Raw genomic sequence first — 12,992 nt, 5'->3', positions numbered from 1 at the left:
GTATGTACCTTGTTGGTATCTGTACAGTGTTTGTGTGTGTACCTTGCTGTTTCCTTTGAAGTATTCTAAGTCAAAGTCAAAGTGCCTGCACAGAGCTCCTACAGTGAAGAGGGATCGGAGCAGCGCTGCTTTTGTTGCTGTCTGATTGATGCTGTTGCTGTTCTCCTGATGCTGAACCTTCAGCTTTGTCAGGACGCCATAGTAACGGTTAAAACACGCCCACACAAACTTATAATTATGGGTTACTTTATTTACAACAGCTCCCAAACAGCTCACACAGTGCTGAACCACCTGCAGAACCACACACAGAGAAACACATTCATATGTAAATACACAAGCAAATTCACTTATTTACTAATAAAGAGATGTTTTTAAATATTACTCGGGTTTGTACTGAGTTTACTGAGCCATACTATATTGTTTATCAGCTTCATCAGGTCCTCAGTGTTGGCGTACAGTGTGTGTGTACTCACAGTCATGCCATATTTGATGATGAGCTTCATCAGGTCTTCCTCAATGGTGGTGAGGAAGCTCTCACTCGGATGTTCCATCAGAGGAATGACCAGTTCCAGGATTTTCGCCACATTACAGATCACCAGGAAATCACTCTGAGACTACACACACACCCAGAGAGAAAGAGAGAGAGAGTCAGTCAACATGGCAATGGCTTACATGTCTCAATGTTTATTGCTGGAAAAGAAATAGAAAACCTTGTTTACCAATGACTTTTGATATTTACACTTCTTTTCTGTCGCTCCCCATTGACCAAAATAGACACTTACTGTCTTTCCTTTATATACAATAAATCCACTATTCAGATACTGGTTTGCATGTTGCTTGAGGAGGCTGCTACATTATTACACACTACATAGCTCAGGCTACCTGTGCTGATGCCGAAGGTCGAATTTATAAATGTAGATGATGTGGCAAAACATAATTACATACATGAAAGGGACATAAGGTAGTATTTTACCTTAAAATTACAATAACATCAGTAAAATCATTGTAACACTTCACTGACCTGTAATAAAGAGAATAGAATCTCTGTTACTGCTACTTGAGCTTAGCACTGCAAAAACTGTACTATGTAACTTTTGGAGGATGGTAGGAAATCACCCCCCTCCCCTTTGATTTCAGGACAGTGCTGTAAAAGCGAAATGACCCAAATGCAACTACAGGTGCAACTTAATAAATTAGAATATCATCAAAAATTAATTTATTTCTATAATTCAATTCAAAAGGTGAAACTCATTTGTAGATTCATTACAGAGTGATCCATTTCAAGTGTTTATTTCTTTTAATGTTGATGATTATGGCTTACACCCAGTGAAAACCCAAAAGTCATTATCTTAGGAAATTAGAATATTATACAAGACCAATTTTAAAGTTTGTACAGTCTATGCACTCAATACTTGGTCTGGGCTCCTTTTGCATTAATTAGTGCATTAATGCTGGGTGGCGTGGAGGCGATCATTCTGTGGCACTGCTGAGATAGTGGCCTTCAAATCACCTGCATTGTCAAACAGTGATTCTGTGGTTATTAAACCAGGTATTTGCAGTTTTGGCAGTGTAGACAGGTGCCAAGTCCTGCTGGAAAGTGAAATCCACATATCCATAAAGCTTGTCAGCAGAGAGAAGCATGAAATGCTCTAAAATTTCCTGGTAGACAGCTGCGCTGACTTTGGACTTGATACAACACAGTGGACTAACGCCAGCATATGACATGGCTCCCTAAACCAGGGGTCGGCAGCCCGCGGCTCCTTGATCCCTCTGATGCGGCTCGGCTTTTGAAAATAATTAATGAGTATTTAATTAAAATGTATTTTATTTTAGTGCGTTCATTTTCAAAATGTAATTCTATGAAGATTATGGCGATCTTGTAACATCTAAAATATTTTAACATTTAATATTTAAAATATTTTGTCGCTCTTAATACACGCCACAACTTCCAATGTGCGACAGCCGCCAGTGTGCGGTTTCTTGAACTATTGGAAAGCTGACTGCACGGCGCAAGTAAAAGGATAATGGCACGCAGAGAGAGGACAGCATTTTTGTTTGCTGCCAGTAGATAATTTAAGTTTGACGTTTTTTTCCCCCATTACTACAAGGACTCAAATAGACATTGAGTATTTTACTTAACCATCAACACAACGTCTTTCATAAATGTAACACAGTATAGTTTGTTTATACATATACATAGAATTTCAAAAGGGTTTTGTGGCTCCCAGTGTTTCCTTCACTGTGTGAAACGGGTCCAAATGGCTCTTTGAGTGGTAAAGGTTGCCGACCCCTGCCCTAAACCATCACTGATTTTGGAAACTTCACACTAGACTCAAGCAGCTTGAATTGTATGCCTCTCCACTCTTCCTCCAGACTCTGGGACCTTGATTTCCAAATGAAATGCAAAATTTACTTTCACCTGAAAACCTCTGAGCATTAGTCCAGTCTTTTTAACCTTGGCCCAGGTAAGACGCTTCTGGCGTTGCCTCTGGATCAAGAGAGTTTTGACACAAGGAATGTCCAGCATCAGTCCAGTCTTTGTGAAACTCACCCACATTTTTAATGGCCTTTTCTTGACAATCCTCCAAAGCTGTGGTTATCCCTTTTGCTTGTGTTCCCTGTTTTCTTTTATTCAGCTTCCCATTAATATGCTTAGATACAGCGGGAGGGTGTCAATAACAGCCTTCTGGACATCTGTCAAGTCAGCAGTCTTCCCCATCATTGCGTAGCCTACAGAACCATACTAAAGTACCATTTTAAAGTCTTAGGAAACCTTTGCAGGTGTTTTGTGTTGATAATTCAAATTTTCTGAGATAATGATTTTGGGGTTCCTTCCACTCGCTGCAAACAATAACCATCAACATTACAAGGAAAACGCTTATAATAGATCACTCTGTTTGTAATGAACCTACATAACATGAATTGAATTACTGAAATAAATGTACTTTTTGATGATATTGCACCTAGAGCCCAGATACCAAATCTTACCTAGGGTTCCTTCAACATTTTTGGATTTTGAGGATTGAGAATTTGAGAATGCTACACTATTCTAACAATGTGATTTTAATTTCTCATTTCTCACATTGATTAACATGTTTACAGTTTGTTTTTGAGAAAACAGCGCAGTGATGTGGAGATGTATGGATGATGAGTTCGAATGTGTGTGCGTATATGTGTACTCACGCTACACTTGGTGGTGAGGTAGGGTTGCATGGTCATGGCGTGTCTGACCATGAGCTGAGGTCTGATCTTACTGAACAGATACAGAGTGGTAATACAGGCCACCAATCTTGTAGAGTTTACACTCTTATGCTCTAAATACACAAAGAAAAATAATTAAAGCCTTTTAATAAAATCAATACCATGGATAAATTATTTAAATCCCTTTCTCCAAATACCTGGGAAATTACCCCCTTGAGACCTATCACAATATCTGAAAAACAGCCTATACAAAACCAAAAAATACCTAAGAAATAACCCACAAAAAACAACACATTACCCAGGGAGTAACCACACAAGAGCCTGAAATAACCCAGGAAACAAGGGCAGTAAAATACTAAGGATCTATCCCACATAAGCTGGATACAATACCTAAGAAATTGCCCTACAAGATCTTTACAATACCTGGGGCATTATTCACAAGGGTTAAGTACAACAACCTGTCAGGGAAATCACACACGAGACCTTCACAATACCTGGGAAATGACACCCACAAATATTCAGAAAATTAAGCACACAAGTATAGTACAATACCCAGGAAATCAACCACATATGACCAGTAAAATACCCAGGATTTTACCCACCCAGAGCAGCAACCAATTAGACTCAGTGGGAAATTGGCCACACAAGAAAACACCCAGGAAATAATTTAAAAGAGCCCAGTAAAGTACCTAGGAAATCAGTCAACATAATAACCTAATAACTTTCCAGGTGTTAAATACAAACAGAACAAACAGAGAGAGTCGATGTTTAGTGCGTGTAAAGTGATGAAACCTGAGAGAGCCTCCTCATGTTTAAGGATGTATTCCACCAGATTGTCCACCAGCTGCACACAGGCTTTTTTCGCAGGTTTATAGGATGAGTCTTCCTCTGCCTTAAACAACTGGAGAGAGACAGAAAGAGAGAGAGAGACCAAAAGGACTTTTTTATTCTTATTCTTTATTACTGAATATTTTTTTACAGATTCATTTTATAGTAACAGAAATACTCACGTTTTGGAGGAGCTGTTCAAACCAGTCGTAACCAGAGTCCCGACAAGCTGCCACCTGCAGGACACAATATACATCACATTTTAAGCCACTATTTATGTGGGGTGCATAATGTTCTCAGTATAGTTATGAAGTGAAGGACATATGATTTTTTTCCATATGTATCGTGAATGGTGAATTTCTTGAAATTTGTTATGCACAGGATGAGGCTCAATTTCATCATCATACTCGTGCTACTCATGACTGTTTAGTTTTCATAGCTATTGCAACAACACTAATGATCAAAATGAGCTGATAATTTCTTTATATACCCTGACGTGTTACTTCTTAGAACCATTATAAAATTGCTTGCAGAATCAGTAGATTACATTAATACTGAGGCCCTATTGAACACATAAAAACATTCAACGAAAGAATGATGGTTAGACGTTTGGTTGTACTGACCACATCAGTAATGTTGATGATCTTTCTGTTCATGCCCTCTTTATCATGATTGGCCGTCGGAGTGAACCACAGCTTCTGGAACGTCTCATTTACCAGTTTCTACAAAAAATAAAATACATAATCATAAATCAGCTACTGCATGCCCTCCCTCAAATGACCTACAACAGACTACCCACCAAACATAAACCAACTGCTGTAGATCACCAACAATCCCAGTCCAGCTACTATAGACTATCCAAGAATTACAGACTTGCTCCTGTAGTATTACATATCACATAGTATAGACCACCCTCTAATCACAGACCAGCTTCTGTAGACCACCCACTGACACCAGACCAGCTAATGTAGACCACTCACCAATCCCAGACCAACTACTGTAGACCCCATCAATTACATTCAATGCTAGTCAAACTACTTTATTAAGAATCTAATGAACGTGTTTGACAAAGTTGTGAGGTAAATGTGTATTTGCCTTGATTCCCTCCTCGTCGTTGACTCTGCGGATCATCTTCACACACATCTCTGTTATCCTGCTGAAACCCGGCTGCTCCAGACAGATGTCCCTCAAGATTTTTATAACACGCTTGCGAACACTTATGCCTGTGTCCTAGAGAGAGAGAGACAAAACACACACAATCACACAAAAATAAAAAGAGAAACTGGTATGGCTGAAATCTTTATAACATTTATAACTAATGAGAGTTTTCTGTATTGATAAAACACATCCACATCTCAAAAAAAGGAAAATAAATTCAATAAATAAACAGCAAAATATTTAAGCTATGTTCAAAACCTACAACTGATGTTAGATGAAAGCTGGTCAATACATAAATGCTAAACAGCAGTTAGACAAAACACATTAAAATACAAAATCTGCTATTGGCACAGCAGGAAAATCTGATTTACGAAAAACACTCTTTTTATGTATTTATGTTTATGTATATATTTAATTATATTTACAATACAGGCTCAGACATTAATTCTTCATGAGACTGAACGCAGTTTCATACCAACATTCATGTCTCTGAGTGCATGCGCTGCTTTACATACAGTACAGGGTATGTGGTTCTTTTTTTATTCATGAGAATGAGGTTAGATTTTTGCAAAAATATCAGCATCAGTGCCAATCTGGTGAATAATTTGATAAATCAATTTTGCCAGTTGATAGTTTTGTTCTGAGAATAAGGTTTAGTGTTTTAGCAATTCAGGAAAAACTCTAAAACTTTTAATTTACTTTAAAATATCTGTATTCTGGACTGGCATGCAAATTCTCACACACACACACACACACTTGAGAGTACTGACCAGTATCCTCTCGATTAGCATGTCGTAGTACTGCTCTGTGAGCTGAGGACGACTCAAAACGAATCTCCCCAACAGCTCCACTGCTGCCTCCCGCACACTGGTGGAATTATCCATCAACCTCCCATGGACTCCACGTTGCATATCAGACTGTAACACACACACAGGTTAATTAATTAAAAGATTAATTAACCTACCCTATTGCTACTGGAGCTTAAAATGTTTTTAGGAGAATGCTAACAGTTAAAAAGTGGGCTGTCTAACAGAAAATTTATTTTGATGTTAAGCACACAAAAGATAATATCACACTCTGGGATTCCTGGAATAAAACTTATGATCTCCCAAAGATACGGACCACATTTCATACATTATTAACCATCACACAGAAACATTACCCTGGCCAGAATACAGGGGTCCACAGCCACCACCTCAGAGAGACACTTCATCGCTTTGGTCCTGACAGCAATCGCACTCTCTCCAAGAACCCTCAGGATCTATAATATATTATCCAAACAAACAAAATTATGAAGCAGTTACATTGAGATTTTAATTACAATAGTAATGAGCTTGGCTCCTACACTTTCTGTAGTGCATTAAACACTGTCATGTAGATGAGGAAGGTCTGGTTTGTGTTACCTGTGTCAAGTAGATGTCGAAGCTCTGGGAGAAAGGTCTGGTGGAGGCCAAGTATCGTACAATAAGACAAGCATCATCGTAATCCACAGTATCTGAATTAATCCTGAAATAACAAGAAAAAAAACAATTAAAAACAACAAAAATAATAATATTCATTTTTTTTATTATTATCATTATAAATCTTTCATCCTTTCCTACAAGCTTCAAGGGGTGAGACAGTACTTATACTGTAACTGATGTGTGCATTTACTACTATTTATGTTTGTGTGTGGTATTAAAAAGTACCTGAGAGTGGGGAACTGATTGATGGAGGTTTTGATGACAGAGTGGAGGAATTTTTTGCGAGACTCTGCCCTGTGTAGGATGTCCCGAGTGTTTTTGAGCTCCTTGGCATGTCCCTCTGACTCCTCAGGATTCAGGTTCTGATTCTGCATCGCTTTCTCACACTCAGTCTGACAGTCCCTCAACCACTGTGCAATGTAGAACTTGCGAACAAACTACACACACACACACACAGAGAGAGAGAGAGAGAGAGAGAGAGAGAGAGAGAGAGAGAGAGAGAGAGAGAGAGAAAGCATAGAGGGGGAAAAATGAAAGAATATAGAGATGAGAATGAGAAGTGGGCCTTTCAGGAATGAGTGAGAGCCTTTAAAAGGCTACAGTACTCACTAGAATAAACATAACAGAAGCTCTCACTGGAATGGTGGGTGAGTATAAGTATTATATGTGGGACAGACTCACTATAAGTGCGGTGTCTGTTTCCAAGTTCTCGTCCAAGTAGTCCAGCAAAGCTTTCTGGAGCTGCTGAGTTTCATCATTCCCTGAGCTCTGAACACAAAAAAAATATTACAATAAACCATGTTATAGTCAAGAGTTTTCCTCAAATACAGTCAGGAATCAGGACAGATGTTGATGTGACTAGGTTTGACAAGTCAGATCAGATTTCATATGGTTTTATGCTAATTTGCAAACTAACAACTCCTGGGTTTTTACTATGACAGCCAACAAACACAACTGGGTCACCTGTAACTCCAAACATGGGCACTCTGTCTAAAAATCAGGTGTAAGAAACAAATCTCATTTGCCCTGCAGTGCAAACAAGGTCTCAGATTGCAGAACATCAGTCCTGATAGAATGAACTGTTTGAATAAAGCCTAAAAAATCCAAGGTGGGATCAACAAATAAAGCTGAAAACAGAGTAAACCATAACAAATGTGTATATAACTTTGCCTGGGTGTATTTGTGTGTGCATGTTGTACCTGGTGTATAATGCGGTCAATGGCTCTCTGGTCCATAGGGCTTGTGACCGAATCCTTCCTGAGCCGAGCAGCGACGGTGCCCAAATAATCCAGAGAAGCCACTCTCAGAGCCATCTCTGTCTGTTTATTACTGAATTGATGCACCTGTTAATACACACACACACACACACAGTCTATACACATAATACTTACCGGGCACTACTTTGGGAAAATAACTATTATATATCCACTACAGAAAATTAAAAATTACACAAGTATAATAATAAAGTAAATAATTTTTTTAATGAAAAAGCACATCTTGTTATTATTTCAGTATTTCCACATTCCTGATTTTATTTCTGTATAATTACATTTCCACCTTTGTTTATTTACACATTTCTGTATCCAAGTATACATGTTTAGTCTATAGTCTTAATCTCACTGCAGAGCAGGATCGGTCAATTTGTCAAACAAGTAAACAAGTGTGTCCCGACCGTAAAACCGACAGAATGGGGACAGAGAAGTGTTTTACTGTGTTTTCTATTCTGAATCAACAGCACAGTGGCTATAGTAAAACGCTATCCACATTTGAAGATATTTACATCCAGCACTACAAAAACAACACATGTTGCCCATGTTTGGCAGAGGCTGTGAAGCGTGAAAGCTTTTAAAATGAGTCAAAAATATAAGACTTTACAAATAATTACCTGATCTTCATCTTAACAACGGGTGGCTAGCGTTTGTGAGAAGTTACTATTGGTGTGGAAGAAAATATTGGATATTTGGATAGACGTACACTGGGGAGTCTTATATGGGGGGGTTCATGGTTATTTCAGCATGACAATGCCAGGCCTTATTCTGTATAAACTTCAGCAACATGTCTTTTTAGACTCAAAGTGCATGTATTTGACTGGCCTGCCTGCAGTACAGATTTGTCTGCTATGGTGCCTTATGAAAAAGAGAAAGTGAGCAGGGACTGCTGAGCAGCAGAAGTCTTGTGTCAAGCCAGAATGGACAAAAAGTCTTCTTGCAAAATTTAAACAATTTGTATCCTCAGTTCCCAAATGATTAAAAGGTGTAATTAAAAGGAAAGTGATTTAACACAGTAGTAAACATGTTTCTGTCCCAAATTTTTTGGAATGTGTTGCAGGCATCAAATTCTAAATGCATTTATAGGGGGCTTCAAATATGTAAAATGTACGAGAGTGTTGTTTGTATGTGTACCAGTAATCGCCCCAGGAGACTGAGTAGTAGTTCTGATGCAGGCCACTCAGGTTTGTTGACTGTAGACAGAAGATCCTGCACAAAGTTCTCAAACAAAGGTCTGTAATCCTCCTCTCCTTGTTTACTGCCACATCTATAACACCCAAACAAACATATAAACAAACAAACACATGTGAGTTCACAAACAAGGAACATTGAAAGATATGCCAAAGAGGAGGAGGATGTTCACTTTTTGAGGAAGACGGAGAGGAAATTCTGAGCTGTTCGTCGAGCTGTTTCATATGAGTTTGTGATCAGCACATCATCATCAACCTGAAACACGCACAAAAAAAAAAAAAACACAACTAGTTACATTTTATTTATATATATATATATATATATATATATATATTATGCATATGACATACCAATTATTATAGCAGAAAACAAATTATGTAACAACATAGTGAAGTACAGGCATCCTGAGCAGAGAATGACATCACATACCCCCTCTGTGAGTTGGTATGTTTGTTCTCTGCTCTGTTTTGAATGAACACATTTTGCACTAGCAGATTAATGCTATGTCCCAAAAACACCTTTCTGCACCTTTCCTTCAAAGCCACAGTGCTCTTCTGATAATAATGCAGTATTTTATACTCTATGTGGTGTGCTAAGATGCCAGTATGGTATTTGTTTAAACTTCAGAATTTATTTATATGTTTACAACATTAACATAACACAAAAACAAAGCCAACCTATGTGTGAGACTGTAGAGAGGTGTTACATGATATTCCATCTCTGAACATTAAAACATGCAGTACCACTAGTAAATGTATATAAAATGATGTGCAGTGTTCAATGACAACAGAATTTTCACTTGAGGTGGCATAGAATGGGTAGGGTAACAAATTTACAGTTAAATTACATGATTTCTACCCCTATGTTTTTTGGAGTGAAGGCAGTATGTGAATCACCCTGTCATGCCCATCTCTGTCATTTACGCTGCCTCAGCTTCCTGTAATTGGTCTGAATTTCCAAACCATCCAAAAAGTGTTTTCACACAGAACTGAACCAATATCTATTGGTCTAACCAAATTTTTGTCCTTCAACATGACTCTGAACAAGTGTTTCTTCTCCCTGATGTACAAGATGTTCCACGTTGCATTCATGAGTGACTGGCTAGGTATGATTTATTGTGAATATTATGAGTGAAATTGTACTCTTTTGCTTGGCAGCAGGTGAGAGGCAAGGCTAAAGGGAATCGCATGACTGAATATGAAGCATTTGTTTTGGTCTGCGGTTCTGATGCTTTAGTGTAACACCTACAGGCAGAATGTCAGATGTTTAATAAGTTCTTTAGAAGACTGGCCTATAATGAAAATGTATCAGTGAGGTGAGGATTACTTCACTCTCTCTGAGTGAGTTCTGTACTTATGAAACAGAAGTGTGGGGTGTCATTCTAAAACTGTGTGCTACAAGCAGAACAAAATTCACGCTCATGGAAGAGGATGGTAGGGTATTTTTCTTTCTAAAACCCACTTTAACACTGTGTGCACATGTGTATACCTTCTTGCGTTCATCTTCTGCATTGTCTCTATCTGAAGGCAGGTGAACCACACATTGAATGAGCTGTAGAACCAAAGCACTGACCATCTGAATATACACCGGCTCTCCTTCATCATCACTGCTGTTCAATCTGCACACACACACACACAATACAAATTTTACTCCATTAAACAAGCAGAACTGTGTACATACACCTATTAAAGGACTACTACTGTACACTATAGACTACTGTACCAATATTTTGGACAGAAAATGTTATACTACAACAGCTTTAGTGAAACAGTGCTTTTTAACTGAGATAAAATTAATTATAAACAAAGACATTACACAGGTACATAGACACACACACCTGAAGTTCCTGAGGCTGCGTTTGCTGGTGGGTAGTCGAGCAAGAGAGGTGAAAATTTCCTCCAGAATCAACTGCCTGTGTTTTTCATAACGAGAAAACACCTGCAAATAACACACAAATAATATGCTATTCATTTATGCGTAAAAACCTCTAACAAAGATATTAATATATTATGGTTTCTTACATATATGGAATGTAACCAAAACTATCCTTAATGTTTTTTTTTTTTTAATTACCACATTTTTGTGACTGAGATCATGAAAGTGTTTTGGTTCTAAAAAACCTCCAGCGGTTTTAAACAGTGGTGTTGAATGGAAGCCAACATCCTCCTTTAAAAGCTCCTCACAGAAAGTTATTAACTTAAATAGTTCTAAAAACACTGATGATGTCAGCCCATAGTTTGAGGATTCATTCCTGCCTGAGAGCAACCCACAAGAAATTATGAGGATAGAAAACTTTTGTTCATATTTCCATTCTTTGCAAATTTAAAACTCTTTAGACTAGTGGAGATTATTGATATGTGGTGAGTGCAAAAGTTGTGTTACATTATAACATTTCACAACAACTGTGCAGTTTTCAGTTAAGCAGAATGTTGTTAATGTTTATGTGTGTGAGTGTTTGAAAGCAGCACTATTTATCTGAGTGCAGGACACCTGCTGTGCACGTTTACATTGAGCATGTGGTGAGTGTGTGGTTGTGTTTGTTTATGCAGGAATATGAGAGAAAGAGAGAGGAACTCACCACTGTCACCAGTCTGATTGCACACAGCTGCAATTCACTTACATTCTCCACAAAAAATGGAGTAATTCCCATGGAGGAAACCTACACACACAGCCAATCAGAAAGTAGTAACTTTAGAAAGAGGGAGAAACAGTGAAAGAGGTGTAGCTAAAAGTGTAAAAGAAAGTGTAGTACCTGTAGGATGGTGGTGTCGGTCATCAACTGAATCTCTAACAGCTCTGAGATGTTACTGACTACATCACACACTTTGTTATAAAGCATTATAATTACTCTCTGTTTAGTGGTGGAGCATTTAGCACGCTTCGCCCTTGAGCTTAGCATCGAGCCTGACAGAGTGGAAAAGAAAAAAGGGGTCTGTGTTACTTTTGATGAGGTTACATGGTGAAAAACAAACTCCAGCAAGCACTTAAAATGGCATCAAATTTTGATCTTCTATCCTCTAAACATTTCTTGGTTGTGAAACAGCTTAGACACCCAGTGTAAAAAACATGTAAAGTTTCCTACCTCCGCTGGGGTCAGTGCGATACACTGGGTCATACTGAGGATACAATGTGTTCTGCAGGTGGAACTTTGAGAATTGCAGCAGCCTCTCAATCACATCCTCCATGTAAACGGCTTTGGGCATCCGTGCTGATGTCATCACATTCAGAGCAGAGAGACAGGCGTCTGCGGACCTTGTCACTCGCTCCATTATCAGATCACGCCACAAACGCTCCTCCTCTTCTCCTTCATTTTCCTGAGGGAGGCGGGACGGAAAGAGAGAATGGGTGAGAAGCAAGAACATATAATGAGAGAGAAAAAAAAGGAGGCAGGGAGAAAAGAATGGAGGAGAAATTATGTTGTGATTATATGTGCTTTTTACTGTAATAGAACATAATGAAAGTGTGTTTTCTGATAATCAGTGCAGATCTTACAGGACTCATGAGGGTTGAGAGATTAGCTCCATCCAAAATATTCTTCTCCAGAATATTCAACAACTTCACCAATTTATCACAGGGAATCTGAAAACACAGAGACAGAAAGGGGGAAAGAAATTAGCTGCTGCTCACTGCTTTCTGTGCTAAGTTAATTTAGTTTGTGTTTTTTCTGTTCTTTTCTAAGCTCAGGGAAACGAGTTATAATACTGTAAGTGTAATAAACTGTGTGATAAAGTGTTTCATTTACTTTTTATTTATTTTTTATTGATTTGTGTGGTTTTCCTCACCTTATCTGCGATGCCCATGGCCTTTATCTTTGCTGACTCACTGCTTAGTTCATTCAGTTGCTGTTTCCCCAGCAATAGCTCCTGAGGAATCTCATCATCAT

General features: G+C 38.4%; 1 protein-coding gene across 1 annotated transcript in view; it reads right to left on the bottom strand.

Moving 5' to 3' along the window:
• Positions 1-12,992, bottom strand: part of LOC136678173 (nipped-B-like protein A) — a 32,014-nt gene that overhangs the window by 7,058 nt on the left and 11,964 nt on the right. Inside the window, exons 14-35 of the mRNA XM_066656099.1 lie at positions 12,892-12,992; positions 12,602-12,688; positions 12,192-12,423; positions 11,862-12,013; positions 11,688-11,768; positions 10,947-11,047; positions 10,598-10,727; positions 9,282-9,364; positions 9,053-9,185; positions 7,850-7,993; positions 7,332-7,418; positions 6,876-7,087; positions 6,591-6,693; positions 6,350-6,448; positions 5,958-6,104; positions 5,125-5,259; positions 4,653-4,751; positions 4,212-4,265; positions 3,994-4,102; positions 3,184-3,314; positions 474-614; positions 43-291 (exon numbers count right to left, since the gene is read on the bottom strand). Of these exons, the coding sequence (XP_066512196.1) occupies positions 43-291; positions 474-614; positions 3,184-3,314; positions 3,994-4,102; positions 4,212-4,265; positions 4,653-4,751; positions 5,125-5,259; positions 5,958-6,104; positions 6,350-6,448; positions 6,591-6,693; positions 6,876-7,087; positions 7,332-7,418; positions 7,850-7,993; positions 9,053-9,185; positions 9,282-9,364; positions 10,598-10,727; positions 10,947-11,047; positions 11,688-11,768; positions 11,862-12,013; positions 12,192-12,423; positions 12,602-12,688; positions 12,892-12,992 (2,810 nt within the window). The remainder of the gene's footprint in view (positions 1-42; positions 292-473; positions 615-3,183; positions 3,315-3,993; positions 4,103-4,211; positions 4,266-4,652; positions 4,752-5,124; positions 5,260-5,957; positions 6,105-6,349; positions 6,449-6,590; positions 6,694-6,875; positions 7,088-7,331; positions 7,419-7,849; positions 7,994-9,052; positions 9,186-9,281; positions 9,365-10,597; positions 10,728-10,946; positions 11,048-11,687; positions 11,769-11,861; positions 12,014-12,191; positions 12,424-12,601; positions 12,689-12,891) is intronic.

Source organism: Hoplias malabaricus, chromosome Y (assembly GCF_029633855.1).
Source record: "Hoplias malabaricus isolate fHopMal1 chromosome Y, fHopMal1.hap1, whole genome shotgun sequence".
NCBI classification, from domain to species: domain Eukaryota; kingdom Metazoa; phylum Chordata; class Actinopteri; order Characiformes; family Erythrinidae; genus Hoplias; species Hoplias malabaricus.
The sequence above is the reverse complement of the archived record's forward strand: the minus strand, read 5'-3'. Positions and strand labels throughout refer to the sequence as shown.